Genomic DNA, 24,707 nt, shown 5'->3' with positions numbered 1-24,707 from the left:
TGAAAGCAGTTTATTTAAAGATTATTCCTCTGTTGTTGCTTCATCCAAAAGCAGATTTTTGATTTGGTGGTTATAGCAAATTCTGTGTTGTACTGGAAATAGAGATTTTCTGACTTTGAACCGTGCTGTTGCACCTGATAGTAAAATGTTGATATATTCTCATGAAATCAGTTTTAAAAGCCATCTCTTCTGGGCAAATGGCTAGCAAATCTTGACTGCTATGACCCTGATCCATCTGTGCACTTAAGCAACTGTTTTTCCCACACCTGGAAGCATCCCAGGAGATTCCCTGTCCTGTGGAAGCACCGTCATCAAAGAAAGTAAGTGGTGTGCATGAGCCAGGAGGTGAGGGAATTTGGTGACTGTCGCTTGGGTGCTGCGTGGCTCCTGCAGAGTGGCAGTAGCTCTTCATAGCTCACTTTCTCACTTTCCCCAGTCAGAAATGAAGGGTTGGACTGGGTACAGCGTAGAAAGGGTTAAGAAGTGGATGTTTTTCAGAGTTGGAAGTAAAAGTTGAGTTGAAGAACTGCAACTTTGGGGCACAGTTTTCACAGTTCGGTAGTTAAATCATAGTGTTACCTTGTCTAGACGGTGAACTATGACAGCAGCACAAGGGAAAATCTCTGAATGTCCTCCATTCGTTGTTTTAAACAGGCTGTTTTAAACAGGTGTGTGTATTCTAGGGCCTTACCCTGAGCTGATAAAGGAACGTTTAAATTTTTTTTCTTAAAGTTTGTGAATACTGGATGAGTGACAGGACCATGTTACTGGTTGCTCAGACCATCTGAAACATTGGTGCCAGTGTTTTGTCAGGTGTGGGCTTCTCAACATAAGCTAAATCTGCAATAGCACTGGACAGTGTTCGAGAAGTGCATGAGCAACTCACATGTGGGTTGTTGTTTTTTTTCTTTTTTAAATTATTCCATGGAGTTTCAAATACCATGTAGTAAATGTAGTTGCTGCAGATCCTTGTTCATTTTACTAAATGCTGCAAGGTATGGTATTAAGGTCCTTAGGCAGGTGTTCCCTGTAAGTTCAGTTATGTAACCAGCAATCAGAAGTTTTATAGCAGGTTTTATAAATGCCCCAAAATGTCCAAATAGTTGAAAGTTCAATCTCTTTCTGTATAATTCCGAATAGGATTCCTTGATGTCAGGAACGGTTCTTTTTTAACACACGCACTCGTGCCATAAAACCATTTCTAAAATGAAGTTCCACAAGTAACAGAAGAGTCCATACTGTGCATGTCAATGTCAGTATGCCCTGAGCTGCTCATATCAAGGCCTTGGGGTTAGGAAGCTCAGTGGGAGCTTTGCAGAGGGCTTTTATGGGAGTACATTTAGGATGCAGAGACTTCTCAAACTGTGAGAAGGGCTTTGTGAAACGGGGCACAGTCACACTGGATCCAGTTCTGCCCATGGATACACTCCCTTCTCTTGAGGTCAGCATTAAGCTCCTCTCTTACTGTGCCCTTACAGCCAGAGCTTGGTTTTTGCTGTAATTGAGAAGTTTTGACACTATTTTAGAGATTGACTCTTCTACAATACACAAGGTCATCAACAGAGACACACAGATTTTAAGTTTGTATGTATTTTAGTCTTAGCCATGCCTTCTCGTATAGGTGGTCTGCTCTGGTCATGCTACACATCTTATGTAATAAAATCGCAAACTGATGGACAGAGGCTCTTCATACAAATGCTGATGCCTAGTGCCTTTTGATGCTGTGATTTTAGGTTCAAAGAAATTTAAATAACTGTCTTTCCTTGCATCATTGTCTTTGTAAAATATAAGAAAGATCACGTGATGGTTTTAGCTTTTGGTGTTGCTTATAGAAGCTCCATTTAACTCAATAGGCCAAATAGGGTAGTAGGATCAGCAGGCTTTATTTTACAACGCTGAACCAAAAAAAAAAAGTGTGGGTTGGTGTTTTGTGTCTTTTTAAATCTAGACCTCCTGTTTAAGCAGCCCCCCATCATGTTTATTTATAAATGAAGTGCTTTCCCTTTTATCTCTAGTTAGACATTTGTGTGTGCAGTAATCCAAATCCAGCTTGTGGTTTCAGCTGATGTTTTAGGTGCCTTTTTTTTGCCTTACCACTCAAATACGGTGGAAATACTGCTGGAGAGTAGAGGACTGGACTCTGAGGGTTAGACTTGGAAAGCTTATTGTACATCACTGGGGGGTTTCTTGTTTTGTTTGTAGAAGGTTTTTTTTCTTCCCTTCCTTTTTTTAGATTTTTCTTCTTTTTTAAATGGAGACAAACTTGTAGATGGAAACTTGTAGGTGGATTGAGGTAATAATGATTTAAAGGATTATGGTTCTTACTATCCGGTGTCATTGCAGTTTGAAGGCATTCTGTGTATTGTTTCAATAAAATTACAAGAAGATGGCACGATGCAGTAAAAATCAGCCATACATATCTCCTTGCATATCGGTCTTGGCAATGCTGATATACTGCCTTCATTCTTCCTTTATATTGCCCTGGCTGTGTGTGGTAGGTCAGCCAGAGACTGCTTTCTTACTTTGCTAATCTTTACTAGGATTTTGATGGATGTTGGCTACCCTTGCATAAGTTTGGGTTTTGGGGTTTTTTTTTTGAACCTCGCATCCTGTTTGAGGCGAGTTAGTTGAAAGGGGCAAGGGGGCAAGTATGCTTGCAGTGTTAGGTCTGTTGGAAAGGAAGGAGGGCCTAAGAACATGAATTAACAGGTCTCGAGAGCCGGTCTGATACTTCCACAAGGCAGCCTGCAGAACCACACCAAGGTTTGAATGTAATATTCTACTGTGGAGGCGGTGCGCTTTGTCATCCTTGCAGAGGCGGCTTGCTAATGAGAAGTGGTTTGACCAAGCTTACAATTCATGTGACTGAACATGAACGAATAAGTATCTGTCCCCATTACTGCAGCGCCTGAGATCTTCCCAAGGCCTTTTAAAGTGTTGTGCCTTAGTGGAGCCCCAGGCAGCCGTACTGTGTCTGGCCGTATTGAGCTGGAGAAGGAGAGTCAGCCCCGCTTTTCCGACTGGAAACTAAGGCGCGAGAAAATGGAGCAAGGTGCCAAGCTTGCACCATGTATTTGTGAGAGAGCGAGGTGAGGAACTTGGATCTTTCCAGTCCCAGCCTTACGCCCTGGTCTCTGAGGTATAATTTTGTACTGTAGTCTCTCACTCCTTTTTAAAGCATGCATACCTCACGTAGAGAAAACAAGTACACATCTGATGTCTTGGAACATTGCTCAAGTAATAGTCCTGCCTCAGGACACAGTGCTCTAAGTGCATGGCACTGGGAGGTTGAAACTTGAAATGTTTTAAAATAAAAATTACATGTCTCGAGATGAGGGAGAAACTTTGGGACTGAGTTCTTAAGCCTGTCTCCCTGCTAATCCTGGGGCAGGTGTTTGCAAAACACAGCTGCTTTGCAGAAGTTAGGCGAGAATGCGCATTCCAGTCTGGCTTTCTGCTGAACTGGAACATGGAGTGTACTTTTGAAAGAATAACAGTGTCTCTGTTAGATGTTCTGCCCATTATCTCAGTTTGATAAAAAGCATTCTTCAGGTCAACAGGGCTCTCTAAAAGTTAAACTACGTTGTTCTGTTTCCAACTGTGACTCCAGTGCTCTCAGGAAAAGCCCACATGGTAGAAGATGTAGGAAAATAAAATAAATGAAGCCCTAGGGAACCATAACAAAATGGGGGGGGGGGCGCCGAGAAGCAGTGTAGCCTGTCAAAATAAGAATCAAGGAGTCCTAACCCAAGTTCAAAAAGAGCTTTCCTTCTTTCTGCTTCACTAACACCTGTCAGTGAAGACCAAAAAAGTATGCTGCAAGCAAAAGGTGCCTGAACTGGGCAGGTGAGAAGGGTGTGTGGGCTGGTGGAAGATGCTAGCAGCTCTTGGAAAGAGGAGAGCAGCTTGCGAGGACAGTGTGGAAATGTACAGTTTCATAAGTGAAACTTTGAGTGTTATAAAGTAAGAATTGTATTTACCGAATTAAAAATGGCAGCCAGCAATTAGTGTTAACGTCACTAGGAGTTTCTGTACCCAAACAAGTTCCTCTAGAGAAGTATCCCTTCTAATTTTGCTAAATTATAATACTACTTTTCATTATTGTTTCCATTGAAGGACGCTGTAGCGAGGAGTGTTACTCATTGTTGATGCTTCCTCTTTTGTATGTGCAGGAAAAGAGTGTTTTCAGAAGGGGAGAAATTAATATAGGAATTAATATTTAACCCAAGTAGTTACTGAGGATTTGCCACCAGGGTGGTGACAATAACAGTGTGTGTGAAAAGGCATTCTGTGTTATCTTTGGATAGGTTGCTTGATCTTTGCCTGTCTGTTTCCTGTTTGAAAAATAAGAACAGTAACCTTCTCCTGTATGTTGCTTCTTCCACCAGGCTGTTCTGTGTCTGGGAGTTTGGTTTCAAAGCTCACCACGACAGGAGGGTTGTACAGCACCTACCACAGTAAGATCCTGCTCTCGCTGTGAGCCTCCACCCATGTGGTGCAGACGGAAACTGAAAATATCATCAGTCCGAAATGTGCAGTGAGGAGGTGACTGTAGTTAACATTAGAGTGCCTTGTAAAGAGAGAGTGCTGCCTCACAAATGGGGCTTTCACTCTAAAGCATCCTTCAGTAACTACGCTGAGGCGTGAAATGAATGGTAGGAGTAGTTAGGGGCAGCGTGTGAACGTTAGTTACATGCGTGATGCTGGAGATGCCGAAGTCTATGCTAATAATGAAATATTTTCTGTTCTTCTCTTCAAGGACTCTAGTAACCTGCAAGCATGTTTTCTATACTAGTATGTAATTTGTAATCCTCTAGCTTTGTGAAGAACCTAATACAGATTTAAGAAGTAACTTTTTTTTTTTAAATAAAATTCATTTAAACAGCAGTTTTTAGGTCATGGCAAGTCAAGTAACCCTCATTAGAGAGTAGTAGTGTTCAATGGGTGCTAGAGAATTCCTCGCCACTCATTGTGCTCAGAATTCCCTCATCTTGCCTAGCCAGAAGCTGGAACAAACATTTTTGTGGCCTTCATGAATTCCTAACTAGTCACACCCCAAAATTTTGGCCTGTTTATGTGTGCGGGAACTTCTGCAGATTGGAATGCCTTGATTTTTTTTTTTTCTCTTTCTCAGCCTTCGTTGTGATGGTAAACTAGAGTGCAGGAAACCAATTTGGTGCACTCTTTTGTCTCCAGAAGCTTGCAATTCTTCACGTACGGTTTATTAAAGTCAAGCTGATTTTTAAACCAGTTCAGTGCCATTATAGGCCTGCAGAAGCTTGTAATTCCTTGTGGACAGTTCAAGTCAGGCCAGTCACTAACTGATCATGCTGGGTACTGAAACGAGCCTGGTTTAAACCAGTCTTAAGAATATTCATGTGACCTTTTGTACTGTTTTAACTACCTTAGTTGAAAATCTCCCTTGAGGTAAAGGAGTGCGCGTTTCCTGCGTGGGCAAGCCCCAAGGGGAAGGACAGATCTCTGAGATGCTCTAGTGAGATAGGGGATGCACATCCTGAGAGGCAAAGAAGTGAAAAAGACCAAGACTCGAAGAAATAATCTACACTTTCATGAAGAAAATGAAGGAATAAATCTTTACCACTTAAAAAAAGTGGGGAAGGTCTGCCAAATAGCTCTTTGTCATTACCTCGGAAAATGCTTGTTTGGGTACTGGGCCATGCTTCCAGATCCTGGAGTTTTAGAATTCAGGCTTTAAGTGTTAAGCTCTTCATTCTCTCTAACACTCGTTTCCTAATTTTATAAAGTTTTACCTCAGAATGACCTGAGCCTATTTCTGCTTTCTTCATGATTCAAATATAACAGTGATACCTTCTGTTGTTCTTTATCCGGGAATAGCGTATATATAATAATAGTGTGTATTTGAAATGGGATTTCAAAGGGGTTAAGAGTCTGATACAGAGGACATGTCTCATGTTTTGTTTCTGCACTCACTGGTCCCATGGCTTTTTTTTTTTAAATACTTTTAGGCTATTAGGGACATTGTTGTGAGGGTAGAATGATGTTGATATATTTCTAAAAACATTTCTCTAAGTGAACAAATGTTTAATACGTTTCTCAGATATGACTCAAGAATAATTTCTCTTGATTTATTGCTTTTTTCCTTCTCCCCTTCCTGGGTGTCATCTTTCCCACCCCCCTCGTCATTACAAAAAAGCAGCCAGTTAGTGCTAAGCTCTGCTCCAAGTGATCTTGCTTCTCTGTCACTTCAACCATGATGTGTTGCATTCCTGATGTTTTATTTAGTCATGGTATTGTTGATGGTTTTTCTCATGGGCCATGGGAGAATGAATTTATTTTAGTCTGATCCAGACCTTTTGGTTTTTTCCCATTTCGTAGATGTTGAAGCATATTCTACAGAGCAAGGGGGGATTTGACACTGACAGTAGTGTATAGAAAATACATATGTATCAGATCATGCCTTTCCTTATCTTGCATCTTTCAGAAGTTAGACTTGCTGAATTAGACCCCAAGTAGTGAACACAGTACATCAGGCACAACAATGCCCTTTTGGAATTATCTCAAGGATTGTGAGAAGTTGCTGCCTTACACCTGTGATGCATTGGCGATGTTTTAGTTTGGTGTTTTAACACTCCATGATTTTTAACCTAGGCAGGGCCACCCAGTAATAACTCGTATTTTTCAGAGACAGTGCAGCTTGATTTTTGGGCACGGCTCAGTGGGTTCTAATGCTGAAGTAGTGATATTTACTCAAAAAAAAGTTTTATACATCTTTGTGTTCTGCAAGTGGGGCAGTGATTATTTGCTGGTGATTGGCGAGGAAGACAAGGTTGTTAAGGAAAGGTGAAGTCTCGTATTGGAACCCAAGATTTAAGTGGATAAAGGTGCGTAGTCTTTCAGGTGCCAACACCCTTCTTCTGGTTCAAAATAGCAGCCACAAACTTCAAGTGAAGTTGGCTAGCGCAGTTGTTAAACATGGATTTGTTAGTGATTCAGTATTAACCTCTGCCAGAAGAAGGAAGACTCTGAGAATCTAGAGTTCGTAACAGGACAGGAGAAGGAAAATTTTATACTCAATTAGATGTAGAAGACGGATAAGAAATGAATTGAGGTGTTTTAATCCATATGTTAGTCTTTCCTTCATTTTTCTTATTTTTATGGTGCAGCAGATGCACTTCTGAAACAGCTTCGAACTAATGTACTTCTGGATAACAGCTGGTAAAGTGGCCAGAGATTGACCTGATAGCTCTGCATCAGAGTTTTGAAGCTTAGATACAGGCTTTTCACTCAGTTTAAGGACATTAGTATGCACGTCTGTATTAAAAATTTAGAAAAGGGAATTTTTCAGGTTTTGTGGTACTCTTTTATTGGAAACTTGATAATGCGTGCACTTGGTAGAAATACCTTTTTCTGATCCTCTATTGCGTCTACTTGGATTGACAAATGCCACTGCTTTTTAGTGAAATATTCCCATTGAGATAGCTGTGGGACATAATAATCCCTCTCCTTTCAGGTAGATCTGTGGTGAACTCGAAGGCTCTAGTTTGCCTTGGATTGCCTGAGAGAGCGCTTTTCGGTCAGCGTTCACTTCTTTAGACTTGAAAAGGAGAAAAGTTCCCACTGAAGCCACTTAACGTGGGGCTTAAGAAGTCTCGGCTTACTTCTCAGGTGTGTGAAGTACACTGGAGTCAGTGCAATGACCCCTGCAGAAGGAGAAGGTCTTTAGGTTAGGTTAAGAGACTTGTAGAAACCATTTTTAAGAATCTCATTTATGTTGAAGGGTTTTGTGGTTTAACGACAGCTGCCAACTAAGCCCCATACAGCCCCTTGCTCGCTCCCTGCCCCGGTGGGGTGGGGGAGAGAATCGGAAGAGTGAAAGTGAGGAAACTCCTGGGTTGAGATAAAGACAGTTTAACATGTAAAGCAAAATCTCTGTGCACAAGCAGAGTAAAACAGGGAATTCCCTCACTTCTTCCCAGGGGCAGGCAGGTGTTCAGCCGTCCCCAGGAAAGCAGGGCTACATCATATGTAAGGGTGACTTGGGAAGGCAAATGCCATCACTGTGAATGTGTGTTCATCCCCATCCCCCATCCCCCCACCCTGTTCCCCCTTTTTCCCCCAGCTTTATATGGTGAGTGTGATGTCACGCGGTGTGTGACATCCTTGGGGTCAGCTGGGGTCACTGTCCCGGCCTGTTCCCTCCTGGCTCCTTTTGCACCCCCAGCCCCCTCGCTGGGGGGTTGAGGAGCAGCGAAGGCCGTGGCTCTGTGCAAACCCTGCTCAGCAGTAATGAAAACATCCCTGCGTTATCAATGCTCTTCTCAGCACAAATCCAAAACACCGGCCCATGCTAGCTACTATGGAGAAAATTTACTCTATCCCAGACAAACCCAGCACAAAGGATTTGTTCAGTGTTTTTGTTCATCTGATGCGTGTTTTCTATTGTCAATGACTCTGAATTCTAGGGCACGAGGTTCAAAGGCTAACAAGTAACTTCTAGCATATGGTATTCTTTCTTGTGATAGCTTTTTTTTTTTGCCGGTTTTTGTGGAACAAAATTGGTTTTTCTTTTCATAGTTTGTACTTAAGGATACATAAACTTTATTGACCCTACCGCACCAAACAGTCCAGGTATGTACTAGTTCATTTGATAAGTTGCTGGCTGAGAATAAAGTATTAGGTCCGTTTAAGTTTATATTGGTACACTGTGAAAACTTGCTATTCTTATGCAAACATGACTTTGGCTGTAATTCTGGAGACATAAAGTAAGTGCTTAGATTACTCTGGATATATAATTGAAAAATGTGTGTTAGTGCAAGTCACCTTCTGATTAGCTATTATTATATCATACATGTGTGGTATTCATGTTTTTTGAAGAGTGGTTTAGGGCTTTGTAAAAGCAGAACAGACAATAGACAAATTAGCTACAACAGGGTGAGGACTGTCTGTGTATATTTACAGCACACTTAACCCAACGATGAACCCAGAGTCTTTGGCAATAATAAATAGTAATAATAGTCCTGTTTTTTTCTTCCTAGGTCACTAGCAAGTGTACGAAAAGAACTAAAAGATAACTTTTTGCAGGCCCTGGCAGACAGAGAGGAAGCCAATCGCACTGGAAACATTTCTGTGAGTATTTGTGAGATCACATTTCCCTTAACAGCTTTCAAAAGAATCTGAATAGGAAACCAAGGTACGTTTCAGGAATCATTGAGGTGGAATGTTTGAAAAAGATTATTTGATTTAGGAGAGATTTCTTGAAACATTGAAGTTTGTTGATGGTGGGTTTGTTTGCTTGGGGTTGTTTTTTTTGTTGTTGTGGGTTTCCTTTGTTTTTTTTTAAATAAGCAAAGCGTATGAAAACACTGCTCAAAAGTCTACAAAAGGTAAGTGATGAGCTGAAGGATACAAGAAGAAAATAATCCAGTGAAGTGTAGTTTGATTTCCTAAGAAGTTGTAGAATCCTGCCGTGCAAATTTCATTCCCGTGTGTGCCTCAAATAGAGGAACGTGCAGCCTGATTGTTGGGAGAATCACTTTGAAACTCATTACCACTGGTGCTGTTGGAGTTCCCCTGCTGAGTTTTGGTGGGGTGCTGGGTATATTGGGCCTAACACAGGCCCGCCTTACAAATATGGCCATGGACCTCCTGACTCAGCCAGCTCGCATACACTAGCAAAGCTGTCTGTGTGCTGTGCTTGCCGGTGCTTTACTTGACCGGGATAATGATGGCAGAGGCCACTTGGGAATATGTCCTGCTTTGCCTGTCACTCCCCCATGTTTGCGTAGGTATGCTCGGGGGACAGTGTTGCTGAAGTTCAGATTGCCACTTGTAAATGTAGCTAGATCAATATCCTTCAATTTAGAGGGTGGAGGGTCCTATATTCTTGGCTTTTTAATAGCTTTAGTTTTGCGCAATGAAGGGTTTGTACCCACATGCTGTACAGAGAAGGAGGTTTTGAGTTTCCTGATTTAAGTCAATCTGCTTCCATTTAAACTTCATAACGCAACGGAAAATGAGCCCAGAATTGTCATCCTAGTCTTATTGCCGTGTTTAGGGAGAACGGTGCGGGAGCCTGATTTCTGTCTGTTAGATCGCTTCTCATGTCAAAGAAAAATAATAGAAGAGACTGCAAAGGCAGTGCTGGGTGTTCTGGAAGTCAGAAGTGATCATGATCTTATTTCCTGCTTCTGCTTGCTTAGGAAGTTGAGCAGGCATGTACTAATGATATATTTGCTTTCTTTGTAGTCTCCTAATGGAAGTAAAAGCATAACATTCCTCCCTTCTGGAATTCTAGGGTTGATATTCATTCTTTTATGGCTAGCTAATTAATCTCTAAAATTTGCAGAGAAAATGCTGCCTGAAGTGTGGTTCCACAACATATGTGGAACGATGTTGTGGTGGTTTAGCCTTGAAAATGGAATCACTCTGGGGCTTCTACCATGTATTTACCATAATGTTAAAAAGAAGAAAACCCAATTGCTAATGGTAGCACCTTACTCTTGTAGTTCACTACTTCTAGCTGTGGTCTTCAGAGCATCCTAAAAAGGAAATGTAATGTCTTCATTTTACAGAGCGGGGCAGAACCCTTTCAGTGCAGGAAAGGTCCGTCACTTCATACTAACAGGTATTCCTGACTTCATGTAAAGGCAGCAGGGGTTAGGCCAGCACTTCGGACTAGCTGAGACCTCCCTACAGACTGATTTGGGTCCCCTCGCTGTGCTGACAGGGTACTGTGTGGATCTAGGGGTGGGAAGTGAAACATGCTTTTCTGTTACCACAGAGTGCCTAGGGAGGGCACTGGAAAGAGCTGAGGTCAGTGATAGGCTTCTCAGTCTTCTGGACAGGGTGCAGTAGCACTCACTGGGATCCAGTGCAGTCTGGGAACTCAGGGAAACTTCTGCTAGAGATTCCCCTCCCTGGGTGAAACTCAACCCTCAGTAACCCGGACAGAAAGAGGTACAATAGCTTCATATGCCTAATATTTATTTTTTTTTAAAATATATTTTACTCATTTGGTTTACTAAACCAAAAGAGTTATGAGGGGCTTTTTTTTTGTTTCCTTTTTTCTGATGCTCTGAAGCATGTCTTTATATGTTGGAGCTGGTTTATTTCCCCTCTTTGTTCTTGCGCTGTTCATCCTTATACTGCTGTGGCCGAGGATATTGAAACGAGAAGGCGGGAGCCACCACAGCTGTGTTAAGCAGAGCTTGGATTTGGAAAGCACTGTAAGGTTTTAGCACTCTGCCTGGCAAGTTAAATGCGGGGCTCTAAAAAATGAAGGTAGATAAATTATGGGATAGCCTTTAAAATTAAAGTAAAAAATAAGTAGTAAGCTTTCTATCAAAATAAAGACAGCTGTTCTTAGTTCCCTGGCCTTCTGCAGTGATATAATTTCTAGGCCCCCAAAACAGCCTCTGGTTATGTATCAAAGGTTTTTGGAACCGTGAGTATTATTACAAGCTATTCAGTAGATACCTAGATAAAATGAAGTGTATCAAGTGTGCAATTTCAGCATCAACTCTGACTCTCCTGCAGTTAGCTAGTTTAGAGGAGACCCCATAATGTTTCCGTAATACATTTCAGTGTGGGAATGCATTTCAAACAGTGATTCAGAACATAAACCTGTTGGCGGCAATCATAGATCTACACAAAAGACACATTTGGTTTTTCACTATTGTGTACCTGATGAACCAGCAGAGACAAGGTATTCCCTTATGAAACCGTGTTTGTTCATTTGTTTTTATCTTGATAGTGCCGCCTGTATTATTACTAGGGCTCTAGACAATCCTGTACGGTTTTTTAGAGATTGCACTTGGGCTCCAAGACCACGTACACTGGCTGTTGAGAAAAGCAGCCTACCTAAAGAATCCACTGCCTATTTGGAAAGCTAAAACTCCTGCCAAGCAATGCTTACATTGCAGGATCCTGTCTGTTCTCAGGAAGTGAGATACCTACATGGTTTCTGTGCTTCTCTGTCCAGTATGTGGTATCTAGAACCTGCTCATTCTTTTGAGGTGAAGGCAGTGCAAGCCGTGGGACTGGCTTCCAAGTCGTACAAGTTAGACTAATAACAATGGGAGACGCAGCAGGGAGTCGTCATGTGACTTACCATCCTCATTTGAATGGGACCGTGTGACAAAAGCAAGTCGGGTCTCTCTGAGCCAACGGGCAATTTAATTAAATCCTTGGGATTCCTTACAAAACACTGGTCAATGTAAGACTAGCTTTTCTTAGTCCGTCCAGGTAAGGCTGAGTAAGGCTTTGTCGTCTACCTCAAAAATGACTGCGCACACATGACAACATTCTTGGGATGAGATTCAGGATTACTGCAGAAATGGGAGATGAAAAAGCAAGGGATCTAAAAAACTTCTCAGGAGCTGAGTGAGTGTGATCTTGACAAAGCTTTTTGTAATACTTGCTTTGCTGTAGCATTATCTGCAGCAAGGCTCAGCCTGTTATTTAAGGGTGAGCAGAACTACTTCTGTGTGACACAGTGCTAGGAGATGTACTGAACAGTGCCAGAGCTCTCACCTGTTGTTGCTGGTGGGAGCTCTGCTGGTGTGTCTGGAGCCTTAGAAAACTACTTCTGCCAGAGGATGATTTCTCTGTTTGTCTTTTCTGGATATACAGCCAGCCTATGCTATTTGTACAAGCCTACCCCCACCCCCAACAACAAAACCCCAGAAGGCCAAATAAAAAGCCACCACTCAACACCAAAACCCACAAAACCAGAACAACACCAACCAAACAAAAAAACAACAAAAAACCCTAACCCAACAAAAGCAACAAAAAAATAGGGTGAAATATCTCCTTTTTCTCTCACAGAGAGCAGGAGGGAGAGGATTTAAAAAATCCAGTCTCGAAAACTGCACTTTACTGGAAAAAAACACAAAATCTCTCAGCTGTGATGGGTGACACTGTGTGCCTTGACTAGCTGAGGTTCCTATTTCCTCTCTGTTTCATATTGGCTTTTGCAGGTCATCCATATGTCAAGTTCATCTGGGAGGTTAATCCTCTAAAATGAGCCTGCATTACCAAAGTGTTGCACTATTTGCTTATTAACCAGTTCCATGCAAAAACTGGACCCAGAAAAGGTTCTGAGAAATAAGGTGCCTGAGGCAGAAGAGTGTTTTAAAAAATGAGCGGGGGCTGCACTGAAAAGTAACAAGGGGCTGCTGGTGGATTTCGGCAGTACTGGTGAATTCTCTATGTTCTCATAAATAAGAATTCACCTGAAATCCAATGCAGGTCTTAGGATCAGATGAACTCAGCAGGCAGACAGGTCTTGACTTCTTTACACAGGTGTATGTTTACCCTGTCTAGCCCTCACCTATACTCTGGTATGCATTAAATATTACTTGTTTATTCAAGGTGATAAAAGACTCCATGGATATCATAGTTTGTATTTACAAAAGCCTTAGGAGATTTTGCAATACTCAGGTGCTCCTTATTGTGTTCCAGAGCAAATGTCTCGGGTACCGTGTGAATATCTTGGGGCTGATCATTTGGAAGAGGTTTGGGATGATGGGGCAGAGAGGAAGACTACAGCTACACTGGTGTATCTGAAGGCATAGGTACCCTGCAAGCTTGGATTTGGATTTCAGGGCAGTTGGAACCAAGTTAGAGTTATGTTCTTGCGGGCATCAGTGCCAGCATCGAAAGTGCTCAGGCACTTCCAGTACTTAGGTGGAATCTGTTGATGGACATTAAGGACATTAGCAAGCTAAGGATTCATCCTTCCTCCCCCGTTCCACTGACTGGGGGGTGCAGAAAGAAGGTTTCTACACACACCAGCACCCCCCCCCCCCCCCCCCCCCCCAAAAAAAAAAAAAACAACAAACCAAAACCGAACAAACCAAACCAAAAAACCAACAAAACCAACAAAACAAAAAACAAAGCAACCAACCCCCAGAAAAACCCAACCCAATGTTCCTGTTCTCAGTTGTGTGACAGCTGCAACCAGGAGATCAGATGAAATTCATACCTAGTAACAGGCAACTTGTTCAGCTTTTTCTGCACTGAGTATTGGCTGTGAACGGAGCTAGATGGCAGGGCCTCTCTGGCTTTGAAATGTGTATTATTGAAGCTGTATAGACGCAGTGGTTACAGCTTGTTCCTTTAGAGCCATACAAAGCAAGCACTGTCGCTGACTTAGAAAAACTTGGTCATTAGGCACGTTCTAATATACCTGTTTCCTCTGTTAGAAACTCGATGAAGTGTAAGATTGCACTGTATATGACTAAAAATATTGTGCTGACATGATCTTTTTTCCCTTTACTGTTTCCCAACATCTATGAAGGGTTACCGCTCAAGAAAAAGAGGGTATTATAGACATGTTTATTTCCGTTTTAACTCAGCCTATGTTTGCCTGTTTAATAAATTGCTATGGCAATTGTATGAGTCATGCAGGTGATCATAACTTAATTTCAAACAAATCACTTTTGTCCTTGAAATAGAAAATATATCAAATTTCCTGTCATCGAAAAGAGTGTAGCATGAAAGAAATGAGGCTGTGTTTCCTGGATGTAGATGTGATGGATTTATTTCATCTCTTGAAGGCTCAGTTTGCGTTTTTCCCCGATAAAATGGGCTAGGGATGTGTGGAAATCGTGTTACTTGTTGGGACTTCTTATGCGTATGACAAATGGAACCTTTGTTCCTTATACTTTATCTCCAGAAATCGGAGGCGTGATAGTCTGCTACTATTAGTGTACTATATGATGATGCATGTCTGGCAACATGTGTAACAGAGTATAAAAGCACTTGCAAAGCTTGGAAATGGGGCCGTTGGATCCAGAGTCCCGTGAACCTTAAAAAACAGGAGCTGGCTGTACATTTATGGTGTAGTTATGTTTGTTATTTCACTTGTAGGATCATGAAGTGTTGGCAACAGAAAGGGCATGAGAAAGCGAGCAAAGAACATTACTTCAAATGTTATACAGCACACTAAGGGAGCTCTTAAGTTCAGTATGAATTTTTTCTTAGTGTTTATCAGATCTGTTCTGGAGAAATATATCTTAAAAAGGACCAGTTAAATTTTTTCCCCCAAGATTCTGCCTCGCTAAGTTGTAGGTGCAGCATCATGAAAAAGTTTCTAGTTTAATTGTAATACGTGGATTGCAGATTATTTTAAATGCCTTAAAATTGCATGATTGGATGTAGTGTGTGTTTTCTGTTGGAGGGCTGCAAAACTGATACTCCCATAGAAAAGCACATGGAAAAGAGAAGAAATATAGAGCATCTGTCATTTCTTCCTCCTTTTCTGTAATTTACCAAAAGTGAAGCAAAAGTTAGGAAAGCTAAGTATATTTTATAAAGTACGTGAATTAGATTATTTTAGTGACGTAACAGCTATGAATAACTGCAGATTACTTGTGCACATGGTCATGTTTCAGATGAGCTGACAGCAAGGCACGTGGCATAGTATTTGAATGGTTTTAGTTGTCATCAGAAGACCTCAAAGTTCACTTAGGATTCCGATCAAAATACGTAATTTTATTAACTTCTATTAATTCAAGACCAATTAAGGTCCCTTTTAAAGACCTTGTAGTTGGTTTTATTTGTCTCAGCAGCAGTTTTCGGTTCTTCGAAAAGACAGCTCAAGAGGGACTGATGAGCGATTGCATACATGTATGTGAGGCTGGGTCTATATTAGCATTTGAGTTGGGGTGAGGAGAGTAGCTCTCTTACACACAGCCAGCCCGGTAAAGAACACTGATCTGAGTGGGGATGTAGGGTAGCATTGCAAATGCAACTGTAGATACATACAGCAAATGAACGTTGCAGCTGAGCTTATTGTATTTGTGACAGTAGGACGTGTTAAACGCTAGCTAATGGAAAACTTCCTTTGTGGCCTATCAGCTTGAAGAAATAAAACTCTCAACAGGAAGAGAACTCCTTGAAGTGGGTAATGCTTCGCTGAATCATCAAAGAGCGTCGCTAAAAAACAGACAAACAGGTGATCACAGCCTAGAAATGAATTAAACCAAACGTACTATTATGTTTTCCTAAAGTAGCCGTAGTTGGCCAATTCAGAAGTCTGATTCTCAATGTCAGGGTACGAGGCTGAATATAATTTAACCACCCATATAAGAAACAGTTGAAAAGACTTCCTTTTGTTTTCCAAGCGTGTCAGAGTTGTGTGCATAAGTTGTTGATGGGGACGAGTTTGTCGTGTGTTCGTTCACATTCTTATCCCTCCTTTTTTTAAATTCACAATTCGAGAGGAATGTAAATATAAGTGACTATATAAATGCTTTAGCTAGAAAATATATGTTTTTTGAGACACCACATACTGGGGTTAAATCACTGGCTGAAATACATGGTGGGGGAAAGGAAGAGCTAAATGTCTTTCCTGCTAATGGAAGAACTCTGTTTTTCAGTCTTGAAGCACACTCCTGTGGGACTCACACTTTCCAAAGTGATTGAAAAGGGTTATTGATAAGTTTTGGGACAGGGCCTTCCCTCTAGCAAAGACATCAAGAATTGGAGGGTTCAGGTAGTGTTGTAGGATTTTGTTGTTAGACGTTCTCTAGGCGCATGGAAAAAAAAGCCGGAGTCTCTGATGTATTGTGTTGGCCGACTCCAGATGGGGACTGTCTGTAATTTCCTCTTCCCACGGGAAAGGCAGTTGAGTCACCATTTTATCCTTTCCAGGAAAAGCAGCAGAACTTGGAGGTAGCACTTTCCTGAGGGATGCCTTGTAGGGTCTCTCTTCTCCGACTGACTCATTTCTTGGATGTGTTTTATTTATTCCCTGGAGTTTATTTTGCTTTTGGGGAGATTCTGATTGGACACCAGAGGGAAATTTTTCACAGTGAGGACAGTCACCATTGGAATAATCTCCCCAGGGAAGTGGTTGACTCAGCCACGTTGGACACATTCAAGAGCCGTCTGGACAGGGTGCTGGGCCATCTTGTCTAGACTGCTCTTCTTAGAGAGGTTGAACTAGATGATCCCTGAGGTCCCCTCCAACCTGGGATTCTGTGATTCTCTGATTCTGAACACTCAAGTGGCTGTCTAGTGATTCAAATGTGCAATAAGCACTCCATGGTGGTCCCAGGATCTACAGAGTCACAGCATGGCAGGGGTTGGAAGGGACCTCTGGAGATCATCCTGTCCAACCCCCTGCTTGAGCAGGCACACCCAGAGCAGGGGCACAGGGCTGCGTCCAGGCAGGGTGTGAATGTCTCCAGGGAAAAGGGCCTCCACAGCCTCCCTGGGCAAACTGAATTTGCTTTCTGGTGTAGCCCTTTGCTTCATAAGTATTCTGAAAAAATTGCTGTGTTTCAAGTTAGATAATAGCAGTTTGGAAACTTTAACTCAGATCATAAAAGGGCAAGTTTACCTTAAGGATGTGTGTTTGTTTTCTGGGATATTTTTCTGTGGGATCCTTGTAGAAAGCAGAGAACATCTACTAGCTGGCTCTCACCACATCTGCCTTGCAGTGCGTTGCCTACTTGGATAGGGAGGTTGAGGTCACGCCCTTGCAGAAGTCAGCGGCTATTTTGATGTTCTTGAGCTGACTGGAGCCAGGACCCCTACCTCCTTGTATGTGTACTGCTAAGTTCCAGTCCTCCTTGAGACAGCACTATACTATGGGGTGGGGGGAAAAATTCTTCAGTGTGAATGAGCTCCTCCTGTATTGAACTGGAATCTGAATTTCATCTTTAGTTTGCTCATGTTCTCAGCAGTTGCTCTTTGCAGGTGTAGATGTAAGCCAAGTGGGCATTACAGAAGTTAAAATGGGTCACACAACAGATCCCAACTGGAAGGTGGTACATGTAACTCAGGAGATATTTTCCTATCGCTCCTGGGCACGCACGAAATGAACCTTAATGAATGCCTTTGTGAAACACGTTGTCAGTTCTCATTAAATAAGTAATAATGAGATGTAACCGGGAAACCTGTTTTGTGAAATAGTGTGCAAATGTTTTAAGAGCCTTTCAGTGTTTGTTCATAGGCATCATATTTCAGATGTTATATGTTTTATGTTAGCTTAAAAAAATAAGCACTGGGGTGAAAAGATATCTGGGTAAGCTCAGTGAAATATGATCGTACTGATAGCAAAATGGCAATATTTTAAAAAAAACCAACCAACAATTTTATTTTTTCTTTTCGGTCACTGAGTTTTTCAAAATCGTTACGCCTACAGGTATTTATCAGCATTTTCAGCTCTTGAACCTTTACAATAGGAGCATTTCTCTTTCTCTAGCTATAGAAAGCAAAACCCAACCATCTGGCTGCCTAATGTTACCAAACACAATGACTTTCACGTTATAAATTATTGCCTCTAAAGGAAGCAACAGAAAAAGGCGGAAAGAGCTGATGCATGAAAGCTTTTAGTGCAAATGAATGAAATAAACAGCTATTCTGTCAACAGATCATTTAATTGGCTCAAATTAACTAATGGTCTGATAAGTAAGACTCGGTGAAAGCCAGCTGTAAGAAGAGACATTCAAAGCATTACTGAAGGATGCATAAGACGACAGCTGGAATGAGAACTAATGGACTTTAAGGGGGTTCTGTGTGTTACGCACAATATTCCTAAATATTTCCCTTCTTAGTGTTTGAGTGATGTTCTAGGCCGCCTTGCCTGTTAATATGAGCAACTTCATAGCTGTACTTTCTACGTGCTTGTGGGCTGTTGGATGTAACTGAGAACAGAGTTTGTTACGAGGGAAAACTGTTGGTTTTTGACAAAGTGATTTGCTGTGACGAATGTTTACTGAGAGAGCCACCTGATACTGTGACATAGAATCAACAAGTCATCAGATGGTCATACAGATTCTTGCCAAGTACCCAGTGACCTCCTAATTCAAACCATTACAGAACTAATCGATACAGCATATGCTTTCATTATGATATATACGTTATGACTTGGACAGTAATACATGACGCTAGTACATGCATGAAGTACACTTACAGGTCACTTCTTGTAGACCTAGAAAACAACTAACGTCAACCACGTGCATCAGTTGAAACCTTCCGTGAGTGACAAAGACAATATACGTTGGTTTTATGTCGCAGGAACTTGTAATGTGGTGACACCGCAACACATGGGAGATGTTCCCTTTCATGTGGAAGTTGCATTGATGCAGTTGAAATAGAACATGTTGTAAATAATATGCTGTACTTATTCGAGAACTCGCTTTGAATATGAGAGCGCTACATTGTACGGTAGCTGACCTTTCTACTACTTTCTACTGAAATCTCGGTACAGAGAGGGTTCCTGGCAGAGGGTGTTCTAGTGTGGCAGAGCTACTTTTCTAGCAGATATGCTAACTCTGAAGGTTTTGCAACCCCTGAATAACTTGTAAGGAGCATTTTCTAGCTAGCTGGCTGTCTTTGAAGAGCTTGGGACTGTCGCTGTGCTTGTTTGGTTCCAGCCGCTCTTCTCTCTGAAGGAGGCTCTTGCCCCTGGGGTTGCTCTGAGGGTTGACTCACAAGGTCAGGGAATGTGCATTAGGACAAAAGCCAGTCATGGTGGGGCCGTGGCATGGGCGGTTTTTGATGTGGAGTGTCGGGGGTGAAGCGTAGATAGGTGTTTCGTGACATCTACGTTCTGTGTGTGTTTTTCCTGAAACTGAAAGCTCATATTAAAGCAAGCAGTTCAGAAAATTCTTTCCAGCAGGGAGGGTGCTCCTCTGTGAAAGTTAAATGCTTTCTCTTCAATAATTTTGGAGAGTACCAAATACATATGTCAGAGCAAAAAAAGCAAGGCTGAGAAAGAGATTAGTGTGTTGGGGTATTTTAAAAGTTTATATTAATTCATGTTTGTTTTGCAACAAATTTTGAGTTTCTTGTAGATAAATAGTGCTAGATTGGTGTGTTAGATGTAAGTATGTCAAAAGTGGTTAAGTTAGAAGTTTCATTGCAGCTATTTGAAAATTAATTATACTGCAGTTCTCGCTAGACAGCAGAGCCTGCTTGTTCACTACTATGTAAGTTCCGAACAGCTCCCCCGGGGGGCGAAAAAAGTGTGTGTGTGTGTGTGTGTGTGTAGGATAGTTTTCACATCTCCAATCTGGTGTCTTTATCTGGGAAGCAATTTTTACTGTGAACAGCAAAATCCTAGAACCACATAGTGTAATGAGCTGTCTGGGAGACAAGTATTAGAAAAGTAATCATTTGTGCTTCAAGTTCTAAAGGAAGCTAATCTAAATTTCATCAAATAATGCTTGTAAATATCTGCCCATTTGTACTTAAAATAGCATTGCAGAATGCAAACAGAAGGTCTTTTTAGCAGGTATTGCACAGTTAGAAGAGATCATAATGGCTCTTGACCAGCATCCTGTAAGTAAGGAGAAGGGTTGCTTTTTTCCCTTTAAGAGACAGAGTAACCTAAGTTCATGCCATAAGCCCTTTGCAGCAGTGCTGGCAATGAACTTGTCTTCAGACATTTTGATCGTGGGATCACTGTGTTTCTGCAGTGCTCGAGTAATGGCTTTTGACAGCATATGAGAAACTGTCCTCTACTTTGCTTCCATAAAACTTGTAGACTAATTCTTAAATAGATGTAGGCCTCTCATGCTTAATTAATTTATTATATTCTGTTTTTATGATGTTCAGTCAGCACTGTTGTTCTAATAACCTTTTTCGGTTTGGCCGTCCTGGACCATAAACTGCAACGTACAAAAACAAACACTTGAGAGTGAGGTCTGCCGTACTGAAATTATTCTAAGCGTATTTGTTGGCGTATGTACTCCTAACAGCTATGTAAGTGTCCCACAAATGCCAAATAAAACAATATGAGAGAAAACAGATTGTTAACCTAAAATCCACCAAAATACCAAAGGTTAAACAGTCATCACCCCTCCTCCTTGGCTTGAAAATAAGTCAAAGGAGAGAACCAGATATCAGATCCTTTTCATTAAGTTGGCTGTTTTTCTTGCATGGTATATGAACATTCTTTGATGTTTAAGTTAACTATTTTTCACATCACTGCAAACTGAAGGGTCACACTTCGCACTGTGAAAATACTGTGAGAATTTACTTCTCTGGAAAATGTATGTTAGTGTTTAATGAATATCAGCTTGTGGGCTCATAAACATTTGAGCACTTACAGGGCCTTCGATCCAGTCATTGCAGAAAGGGGTGTTCCAGAAACTTTACTGTTGATGACCTTGGTTTAGTCTATCACATCTTTGTATTTTGTAAACAGAAATTGTATTTTAGTGCTTCCCGTAATACTTACATTCTTAAAATCAAGGATCAGCTGCTCATTTGTGTTCTGTAATCACCTATGCAAGGCGACAACTGGCTGTTAACTCAAGTTCTCTAACGTGAGAATGGGCTTTCTCCAGAAGGCTGAAAAACCGGCCTGGAAGCTGGGTCGCACAAATGTCTCCAGCAAAGATTCTTGCTGTGGTAATCTACAGCAGTGAGGTGCTATCTGCAATGTAATATTACAGCAGTAGATGATCAAATAAACAACTGCAGTCAAATACCACCATCTCAACTAATGGAGATAATGGTTCTGTTATTCAGGAATACAAAAAATAGTTCCATAGGTCAAAGTGGTTTTGCTGTTGAAGTGGAGCTCGAAGGAGTCATTCTTGCTTTTATCCCATGTCAAAGCAGTGACAGCCTGATGTTATGAAACTTCTACCTTTCCTCTAGAAAGCTGTTTCCCTGCCCTGCCCCCCCTTGCCCCCCCCCCCCTTTTTTTTTTTTAAATTTTTCCTAATCAGTCCCTGGGTGCTTTGACTGATGGTCATGATGGTCATGACATGCTCCAGCCCTTGGGCTTTGTCTGGTAGGGAAGGAAGAAGACACAGCTTGTATTGGGTAGCCTTTCTGCTTTCCCCTCTCCCGCCCTTGCATGTTACTATTACCTGATACACTGTTTTTTTCCTTCCTCCAGGTTCTCCCCTTGGTCCTTTTCTCCCCTCTTTCGCTAACCCAGGCTGCCTTCCGTTCCAGAGTGGAAACCCGCCCACCTATGTTTGATTTCTGCCCTCCCCTTCAAATTGGGCATTGACTTTGCTGTGTAACTGTGTAACACCTGTTGTGGCAGGGCCTTGGCAGGAGCTGGCTGTCACTGCTAAATAACAATAGTCAATGACATTCAGAGGCTGTGTTTGTGGACAGTTGAATTGTGGTGCTGTAGGAGCTGGTTGTGAAACTGCTGCTGACCACAGCGGGATCTGGGTTAGGCTTGTTAGAATCTGGTAAACTAAAAGGAGTTTTTTAGTAATAGTTACTGCTGCCGATGTGAGGGGGCACGCTGTTGCTGTGGAGTTCTCTAGAAGGACATGCCCCTGCTAGAGTTTATAAATGCCCCAATGTGTTCTAGGAGCCATCCAGAGGCAGGTGAAAACAATTTTGATCAGGTCGTGTCAGAGCACATTGTAAATCAGTGTGACTCCCTAGCCAAATGGAAAACCGCATGAACCACATGAGTCAGCTCCCCTGAGACACAAATGTTATTTCTGTCCAATTTTTTTTTCATCCCCGTTCATCAGTTTGAGGCTTTCATCTCCTATTTAAGCAATGGCCTTTCAAGCAGGGGTGAAATTACACCTGTCGGTAATGCATGCTCTTGGTACTCCATCATTCTGTCCTTTTTACAAAAGGAATTACCTGGAGGTATGTCCTGCCATGCAAACAGCCAACACTCTCACTTTCCAGTCAAGTTCAATGTCTTCCTTTTTGTTATCCATGGTAAAAATAAGAGACGTGACCCATATTGGAAGAGCAGGCAGGAGTGATGCATGCATACCTGTGTGATTTGGTGCACAGTAATATCTTATCCCTCTGCCAGTGCTCAGACATAAAGACTAAATTTTGCATCTGACGTGCGGTCAGATGTGGGTTTAGGCACAAACAAGGTTACAGCATTCCTGTCAGTCCCAGACTGCCCTTTGCTTGTTTTCTGCCTCTATAGAACTCTTAAGTGTTGTCCTTTTAAAGAGTGTGGAATAGAGACACTTAGATGTTTAGTCCTTTTATTTTCTCCTCTTTTTTCTTCCCCCTTTTTCCCCCCCTTTTCCATACATTGCACTGATTGTCTAGGAGCACTTCTGAGAAGGATCTGGCCTAACATTTTAAGGGCAACTAGTCCAACTTCCCTGCAACGAGCAGGGACATCTTCTATAACATTTCTTAAAATCTTTCTGAACTGTTCTTTCTTCATGTGCGTGATAACGAGATAGATGAATTCCAGCGCTTGAGGTGGGAGTTGTTAATTTCCCCTTCACATCTGGTTTGCAAGAATGTTGAATTGCCTCTCTTTGCGATACCAAACATGCTTCTGGACTGGACGTGTACGTTGTCTGCGTGGTCATGTAGCCGAACTATGTCCTTGGCAGTATGTGGCTGTTGCATCTGCTGCTGTTCAGCCATGTGCTAGGTGGGTCTGTCTCTCACCCGCAGGTCACGATGGAGAGGCCACCGAAAACACTAGGAGGAACAGTCACCTTTTTTTGACTGCAGTCTCTGTGTTACAGTGTTTGTTCAGATTTGTTTCAAGTTGAGCTGAAATGTTAGGCAGGTTTTGCTTCATAAAGAATATAGAGGTAGCCATAAAGTAAAATCTAGCTTTCCACAAGGAGTCAGCAGGTATTGCACTGACTTCTCAGGTAGTCACTGAAACTGAGATGGATTCCTGAGGACTTAAGAATGCACGGAAGATGGGGCCATGGTTTGTGTATAAGAGGACATAAGACAAAACCCAGAAAAGCTTCAAAAGCATTAGAAAAATAAATTTTAAAAGTCTAATAGATAACACATTACGTCAGGGACTGCAAATTGAACTGAGCAAGAGACCTCAGGTGTTGCAAGACGAAATCCACCACAAAAAAGGCTAATTGACATGAGAAAATTGGGATCTCTATTATTTCTCTCAACTGCAATACCAGCTGAGAATTTGCCCCTTGGCATGGTTGGTCTTTTCCTTAGGTGTACTTGGATAGCCTTGTGGTACCAGTAACCTCACACAAACAGGTGCACCTGAGCGGCTCTTGTTTTGTTAACACAGAGAACAAAGTTAATGCTTTACCAGGTGCAGTTCACACCTGTGCTGGGAGTGAGGAAGATGGTCAAGGTTCAGAGGGGAGCAGTGGGAGGGCAGCAGTCTGAGAGCTGGGCTGTGGCCAGATGGACCTGCTTTGGGCTGGCTGCTTGCCTCCCCTCTCTGTCACCTGCCAGCCTGTGGGAGCACAGGTGCCCGGACACTTCAGCGAGTCCTGTTTAGCCCCACTCTAAGTCTGAAATCTAACACTCAGCAGTACAGGGACTGATCAAGTCAAGCCCCTGTTGCTGGGAAGGTGCAAAATGTCTCAGTTGGCACTGATGCGTTTAAAGTACTAGGCCTATTCTGAAATGTTTGCTGTAATAAACCGAGCTGCCAAGGTAGAAAGGAGAACACAGGAAACCTGATGTAAATTTACAGGTGTCCATAGGCGTACCTATCAGATATCCTGCTGTATCACTGTTTAGCAGAGTCACGTTACATGGCTTTTAAGTTGGTTTACAAACCAGGCGTGCATGAGGAGAGTTTAACTAAATCTGCAGGCCTGGCAAGTAGATTTTCTAATCTCCATTTCAGGAAGTTTGTGGTAATGTGTATTTATAAGGTGTTTTCTGAAAGAATATGTAGCACCCATACTCCAGAATGGAAGTAAATGCTGTGTTATTGTTGCATTGTGGAAAGCAAATCAGCTGGGAGATCGAGCACTGGCACTCCTAAATTAAAAAGGAAACATACCCCGTAGCTCTGAGGC

General features: G+C 42.0%; 1 protein-coding gene across 1 annotated transcript in view; it reads left to right on the top strand.

The window, feature by feature from the left end:
• Positions 1-24,707, top strand: part of CFAP299 (cilia and flagella associated protein 299) — a 218,381-nt gene that overhangs the window by 63,331 nt on the left and 130,343 nt on the right. Inside the window, exon 3 of the mRNA XM_075089906.1 lies at positions 9,018-9,108. Coding sequence (XP_074946007.1) covers positions 9,018-9,108 — 91 coding nt within the window. The remainder of the gene's footprint in view (positions 1-9,017; positions 9,109-24,707) is intronic.

This window comes from Phalacrocorax aristotelis, chromosome 4 (genome assembly GCF_949628215.1).
Source record: "Phalacrocorax aristotelis chromosome 4, bGulAri2.1, whole genome shotgun sequence".
In the NCBI taxonomy this organism is placed as follows: domain Eukaryota; kingdom Metazoa; phylum Chordata; class Aves; order Suliformes; family Phalacrocoracidae; genus Phalacrocorax; species Phalacrocorax aristotelis.
This window is presented reverse-complemented; position numbering and strand designations above follow the sequence as displayed.